The sequence below is a fragment of the Oncorhynchus kisutch genome, unplaced genomic scaffold (assembly GCF_002021735.2).
Source record: "Oncorhynchus kisutch isolate 150728-3 unplaced genomic scaffold, Okis_V2 scaffold3602, whole genome shotgun sequence".
Taxonomy (NCBI): domain Eukaryota; kingdom Metazoa; phylum Chordata; class Actinopteri; order Salmoniformes; family Salmonidae; genus Oncorhynchus; species Oncorhynchus kisutch.
In genome coordinates this window covers 1,543-8,554 of record NW_022265547.1, presented here as the reverse complement: position 1 = coordinate 8,554, position 7,012 = coordinate 1,543, and the positions used below count along the sequence as shown (strand labels likewise).

Here is a 7,012-nt window from a genome sequence, read left to right as displayed (position 1 = left end):
TGTGTGTTAACTGTAGGGGGGTGTTAACTCTAGGGGTGTGTGTATTAACTCTAGGGGTGTGTGTGTGTGCTAACTCTAGGGGGGGGGTGTTAACTCTAGGGGGTGTGTGTTTGTTAACTCTAGGGGGGTGTGTGTGTTAACTCTAGTGGTGTGTGTTTGTTAACTCTAGGGGTGTGTGTGTAACTCTAGGGGTGTGTGTGTGTGTGTGTTAACTCTAGGGGTGTGTGTGTTAACTGTAGGGGGTGTTAACTCTAGGGGTGTGTGTATTAACTCTAGGGGTGTGTGTGTGTGCTAACTCTAGGGGGGGGGTGTTAACTCTAGGGGTGTGTGTTTGTTAACTCTAGGGGTGTGTGTTTGTTAACTCTAGGGTTGTGTGTGTGGTGTTAACTGTAGGGGGGGTGTGTGTTAACTCTAGGGGGTGTGTTTGTTAACTCTAGGGGTGTGTGTGTTAACTCTAGGGGTGTGTGTGTTAACTCTAGGGGTGTGTGTGTGTAACTCTAGGGGGGTGTGTGTTAACTCTAGGGGTGTGTGTTAACTCTAGGGGGGGTGTGTGTTAACTCTAGGGGGGGGGTGTGTGTTAACTCTAGGGGTGTGTGTGTTAACTCTAGGGGTGTGTGTGTTAACTCTAGGGGGGGTGTGTGTGTTATCTCTAGGGGTGTGTGTGTGTTAACTCTAGGGGGGGGTGTGTGTGTTAACTCTAGGGGTTGTGGGTGTGTTAACTCTAGGGGGGGGTGTTAAACTCTAGGGGGGGGTGTGTTAACTCTAGGGGTTTGTGTGTTACTCTAGGGGGTGTGTGTGTTAACTCTAGGGGGGGGGTGTTAACTCTAGGGGTGTGTGTGTGTGTTAACTCTAGGGGTGGTGTGTTAACTCTAGGGGGTGTGTGTGTTAACTCTAGGGGTGTGTGGTTAACTCTAGCCGTGTGCTGTGTGTTAACTCTAGGGGTGTGTGTTTGTTACTCTAGGGGGTGTGTGTGTGTGTGTTAACTCTAGGGGGGGTGTGTGTTAAACTCTAGGGGGGTGTGTGTGTTAACTCTAGGGGGGGGTGTTAACTCTAGGGGGGGGTGTTAACTCTAGGGGTGTGTGTGTGTGTTAACTCTAGGGGGGGCGTGTGTTAACTCTAGGGGTGTGTGTTTGTTATCTCTAGGGGTGTGTGTGTGTGTTAACTCTAGGGGTGTGTGTGTTAACTCTAGGGGTGTGTATGTGTAACTCTAGGGGGGGGGTGTGTTAACTCTAGGGGGGGGTGTGTGTGTTAACTCTAGGGGTGTGTGTATGTTAACTCTAGGGGGGGTGTGTGTTAACTCTAGGGGTGTGTGTGTTAACTCTAGGGGGGGTGTTAACTCTAGGGGGGGGGGGGGTGTTAACTCTAGGGGGTGTGTGGGTTGTGTTAACTCTAGGTGGGGTGTGTGTTAACTCTAGGGGGGGTGTGTGTTAACTCTAGGGGGGGGGTGTTAACTCTAGGGGTGTGTGTTAACTCTAGGGGGGGGGTGTTAACTCTAGGGGGGGGTGTGTGTTAACTCTAGGGGGTGTGTGTGTGTGTTAACTCTTTTTTTAAATTTTATTTCACCTTTATTTAACCAGGTAGGCTAGTTGAGAACAAGTTCTCATTTGCAACTGCGACCTGGCCAAGATAAAGCATAGCAGTGTGAGCATACAACAAAGAGTTACACATGGAGTAAACAATTAACAAGTCAATAACACAGTAGAAAACAAAGGGGGGGTCTATATACAATGTGTGCAAAAGGCATGAGGAGGTAGGCAAATAATTACAATTTTGCAGATTAACACTGGAGTGATAAAAGATCAGATGGTCATGTACAGGTAGAGATATTGGTGTGCAGAAGAGCAGAAAAGTAAATAAATAAAAACAGTACGGGGATGAGGTAGGTGAAAAGGGTGGGCTATTTACCAATAGACTATGTACAGCTGCAGCGATCGGTTAGCTGCTCAGATAGCTGATGTTTGAAGTTGGTGAGGGAGATAAAAGTCTCCAACTTCAGCGATTTTTGCAATTCGTTCCAGTCACAGGCAGCAGAGTACTGGAACGAAAGGCGGCCAAATGAGGTGTTGGGCTTTAGGGATGATCAGTGAGATACACCTGCTGGAGCGCGTGCTACGGATGGGTGTTGCCATCGTGACCAGTGAGCTGAGATAAGGCGGAGCTTTACCTAGCATAGACTTGTAGATTACCTGGAGCCAGTGGGTCTGGCGACGAATATGTAGCGAGGGCCAGCCGACTAGAGCATACAAGTCGCAGTGGTGGGTGGTATAAGGTGCTTTAGTGACAAAACGGATGGCACTGTGATAGACTGCATCCAGTTTGCTGAGTAGAGTGTTGGAAGCCATTTTGTAGATGACATCGCCGAAGTCGAGGATCGGTAGGATAGTCAGTTTTACTAGGGTAAGCTTGGCGGCTTGAGTGAAGGAGGCTTTGTTGCGGAATAGAAAGCCGACTCTTGATTTGATTTTCGATTGGAGATGTTTGATATGAGTCTGGAAGGAGAGTTTGCAGTCTAGCCAGACACCTAGGTACTTATAGACGGCCACATATTCTAGGTCGGAACCATCCAGGGTGGTGATGCTAGTCGGGCATGCAGGTGCAGGCAGCGACCGGTTGAAAAGCATGCATTTGGTTTTACTAGCGTTTAAGAGCAGTTGGAGGCCACGGAAGGAGTGTTGTATGGCATTGAAGCTTGTTTGGAGGTTAGATAGCACAGTGTCCAACTCTAGGGGTGTGTGTGTTAACTCTAGGGGGGGTGTGTGTTAACTCTAGGGGGGGTATTTGTTAACTCTAGGGGTGTGTGTTAACTCTAGGGGTGTGTGTGTGTTAACTCTAGGGGTGTGTTTGTTAACTCTAGGGGTGTGTGTGTTAACTCTAGGGGTGTGTGTTTGTTAACTCTAGTGGTGTGTGTTTGTTAACTCTAGTGGTGTGTGTTTGTTAACTCTAGGGGTGTGTGTGTGTGTTAACTCTAGGGGGGGGGGGGTGTGTTAACTCTAGGGGTGTGTGTTTGTTAACTCTAGGGGTGTGTGTGTGTGTTAACTCTAGGGGTGTGGGTGTGTTAACTCTAGGGGTGTGTGTGTTAAACTAGGGGGGTGTGTGTGTGTAACTCTAGAGGGGGTGTGTGTTAACTCTAGGGGTGTGTGTGTGTGTTAACTCTAGGGGTGTGTGTGTGTTAACTCTAGGGGGTGTGTGTGTTAAGTCTAGGGGTGTGTGTGTTAACTCTGGGGGGGTGTTAACTCTAGGGGGGGTGTGTGTTAACTCTAGGGGGGTGTGTGTGTTAACTCTAGGGGTGTGTGTGTTAACTCTGGGGGGGGTGTGTTAACTCTAGGGGGGGTGTGTGTTAACTCTAGGGGGGGGGGGGGGTGTTAACTCTAGGGGGGGTGTGTGTGTGTTAACTCTAGGGGGGGTGTGTGTGTTAACTCTAGGGGTGTGTGTGTTAACTCTAGGGGGGGTGTGTGTTAACTCTAGGGGGGGTATTTGTTAACTCTAGGGGTGTGTGTTAACTCTAGGGGTGTGTGTGTGTTAACTCTAGGGGTGTGTTTGTTAACTCTAGGGGTGTGGGTGTGTGTTAACTCTAGGGGTGTGTGTTTGTTAACTCTAGTGGTGTGTGTTTGTTAACTCTAGTGGTGTGTGTTTGTTAACTCTAGGGGTGTGTGTGTTAACTCTAGGGGTGTGTGTGGTGTGTGTTAACTCTAGGGTGTGTGTGTTAACTGTAGGGGGGTGTTAACTCTAGGGGTGTGTGTATTAACTCTAGGGGTGTGTGTGTGTGCTAACTCTAGGGGGGGGGTTAACTCTAGGGGTGTGTGTTTGTTAACTCTAGGGGGGTGTGTGTGTTAACTCTAGTGGTGTGTGTTTGTTAACTCTAGGGGTGTGTGTGTTAACTCTAGGGGTGTGTGTGTGTGTGTTAACTCTAGGGGTGTGTGTGTTAACTGTAGGGGGGTGTTAACTCTAGGGGTGTGTGTATTAACTCTAGGGTGGGTGTGTGTGCTAACTCTAGGGGGGGGGTTGTTAACTCTAGGGGTGTGTGTTTGTTAACTCTAGGGGTGTTGTGGTTGTTAACTCTAGGGGTGGGTGTGTGTGTGTTAACTGTAGGGGGGGGTGTGTGTTAACTCTAGGGGTGTGTTTGTTAACTCTAGGGTGTGTGTGTTAACTCTAGGGGTGTGTGTGTTAACTCTAGGGGTGTGTGTGTGTAACTCTAGGGGGGGTGTGTGTTAACTCTAGGGGTGTGTGTTAACTCTAGGGGGGGGTGTGTTAACTCTAGGGGGGGGGTGTGGTTAAACTAGGGGGTGTGTGTTAACTCTAGGTGTGTGTGTTAACTCTAGGGGGGGGGGGTGTTAACTCTAGGGGTGTGTGTGTTAACTCTAGGGGGGGGTGTTAACTCTAGGGGGTGTGTGTGTTAACTCTAGGGGTGTGTGTGTGTTAACTCTAGGGGGTGTGTGTGTTAACTCTAGGGGTGTGTGTGTTAACTCTAGGGGGGTGGGTGTTAACTCTAGGGGTGTGTGTGTGTTAACTCTAGGGTGTGTGTGTGTGTTAACTCTAGGGGGGGGGGGTGTGTTAACTCTAGGGGTGTGTGTGTTAACTCTAGGGGGGGTGTGTGTGTTAACTCTAGGGGTGGTGTGTTAACTCTATGGGTGTGTGTGTTAACTCTGGGGTGGTGTGTTAACTCTAGGGGTGTGTGTGTTAACTCTAGGGGTGTGTGTTGTGTTAACTCTAGGGGTGTGTGTGTGGTGTTAACTCTAGGGGGGGGTGTGGTTAACTCTAGGGGTGTGTGTGTTAACTCTAGGGGGGGTGTGTGTTAAACTCTAGGGGTGTGTGTGTTAACTCTAGGGGTGTGTGTTAACTCTAGGGGGGGGTGTGTGTGTTAACTCTAGGGGGATGTGTGTTAACTCTAGGGGGGTGTGTGTTAACTCTAGTGTGTGTGTTAACTCTAGGGGTGTGTGTTAACTCTAGGGGGGTGTGTGTGTTAACTCTAGGGGTGTGTGTGTTAACTCTAGGGGTGTGTGTGTGTGTTAACTCTAGGGGTGTGTGTGTGTTAACTCTAGGGGGGGTGTGTGTGTTAACTCTAGGGGTGTGTGTGTATGTTAACTCTAGGGGTGTGTGTGTTAACTCTAGGGGTGTGTGTTTAACTCTAGGGGTGTGTGTTAACTCTAGGGGTGTTTGTGTTAACTCTAGGGGGGTGTGTTTGTAACTCTAGTGTTGTGTGTTTGTTAACTCTAGGGGTGTGTGTGTGTGTTAACTCTAGGGGTGTGGTGGTGTTAACTGTAGGGGGGGGTGTTAACTCTAGGGGGTTTTGTGTTAACTCTAGGGGTGTGTGTGTGTGTTAACTCTAGGGGGGGGGGTGTTAACTCTAGGGGTTGTGTTGTTGTTAACTCTAGGGGTGTGTGTTTGTTAACTCTAGGGGGTGTGTGTGGTGTTAACTCTAGGGTGTGTGTGTGTGTTAACTGTGGGGGGTGTGTGTTAACTCTAGGGGTGTGTGTGTTAACTCTAGGGGTGTGTGTGTTAACTCTAGGGGGGGAGTGTGTTAACTCTAGGGGTGGGTGTGTTAACTTAGGGGGGGGGCTGGGGGGGTGGGTGTTAACTCTAGGGGGGGTGTGTTAACTCTAGGGTGTGTGTTAACTCTAGGGGGGTGTGTGTTAACTCTAGGGGGGGGTGTGTGTTAACTCTAGGGGGTGTGTGTGTGTGTTAACTCTAGGGGTGTGTGTTAACTCTAGGGTGTGTGTGTTAACTCTAGGGTGTGTGTGTTAACTCTAGGGGTGTGTGTGTAACTCTAGGTGGGTGTTTGTTAACTCTAGGGGTGTGTGTGTGTGTGTAACTCTAGGGGGGTGTGTGTGTTAACTCTAGGGGGGGGGGGGGTGTGTGTTAACTCTAGGGGGGGGGTGTTAACTCTAGGGGGGTGGTGTTAACTCTAGGGGTGTGTGTGTGTGTTAATTCTAGGGGTGTGTGTGTGTTAACTCTAGGGGGTGTGTGTGTGTTAACTCTAGGGGTGTGTGTGTGTGTTAACTCTAGGGGTGTGTGTGTTAACTCTAGGGGGGGGGTGTGTGTGTTAACTCTAGGGTGTGTGTTAACTCTAGGGGTTGTGTGTGTGGTGTGTGTGTGTGTGGCGTGTGTGGGTGTGTGTGTGTGTCTAGGGTGTGATCAGCGGTGCCATAACCTCTCAGTATCTGATGGAAAAGTCCCGTATAGTCTTCCAGGTGAGATACACACACACACAACACACACACACACACCACACACACCACACACACTCAGTCACATGGACACACACGCACACTCAGTCACATTCACACACAAACACACACACGCACGCACTCAGTCACATGGACACATGTGTTCTGAATAGGTGCTAAATGACTGAGATGTTTCTACAGGCCAGAGATGAGAGGAACTATCATATCTTCTATGAGATGCTGTCAGGTCTTCCCCCCCAGCAGAGGCAGGCCTTCTACCTGCAGGAGGCTGAGACATATTATTACCTGAACCAGGTAGACATACACACACACACACACACACAGAGACACACACGCACACACACACACACACACTCACAGAGACAACACACACACACACACAAGCTGATGGAGATGGTCGGTGTGTGTCCAGGGAGGGGATTGTGGGATAGCAGGAAAGAGTGACAGGGAGGACTTCCTCCGTCTACTGGCTGCTATGGAGATCCTTCACTTCACCCCTGACGACCAGGCGTCCATCTTTAGAGTCCTGTCTTCTATTCTACACCTGGGGGAACGTCTACTTCCAAAGATATGAGGTATGGCTGTCTAACCCCGAACCTTAAAGGGATAGTCTGGGGAACGTCTACTTCCAAAGATACGGCTGTCTAACCCCGAACTTAAAGGATAGTCTGGGGAACGTCTACTTCCAAAGATATGAGGTATGGTAGTCTAACCCAAACCTTAAAGGATAGTCTGGGGAATGTCTACTTCCAGAGATATGAGGTATGGCTGTCTAACCCGAACCTTAAAGGGATAGTCTGGGGAACGTCTACTTCCAAAGATACGGC

The 7,012-nt window shown here is 49.3% G+C and overlaps 1 protein-coding gene across 1 annotated transcript; it reads left to right on the top strand.

Annotated features, from left to right (window-relative positions):
- The first annotated feature begins 6,129 nt into the window (after positions 1-6,129).
- LOC116371730 (unconventional myosin-XV-like) lies at positions 6,130-6,759 on the top strand. The gene is made up of 3 exons (XM_031820707.1): positions 6,130-6,188; positions 6,366-6,479; positions 6,598-6,759. The coding sequence occupies exons 1-3, from the start codon at positions 6,162-6,164 to the stop codon at positions 6,757-6,759; spliced, it is 303 nt and encodes a 100-aa protein (XP_031676567.1). The 5' UTR covers positions 6,130-6,161.
- The last annotated feature ends 253 nt before the right edge of the window (positions 6,760-7,012 follow it).

Bases quoted from the DNA above. Each gene is read 5' to 3' on its own strand.
- LOC116371730 (XM_031820707.1), top strand. From the start codon at position 6,162: ATGGAAAAGTCCCGTATAGTCTTCCAG. The intron at 6,189-6,365 runs GTGAGATACACA...ATGTTTCTACAG, and splicing joins AGTCCCGTATAGTCTTCCAG to GCCAGAGATGAGAGGAACTA. The intron at 6,480-6,597 runs GTAGACATACAC...GTGTGTGTCCAG, and splicing joins CATATTATTACCTGAACCAG to GGAGGGGATTGTGGGATAGC.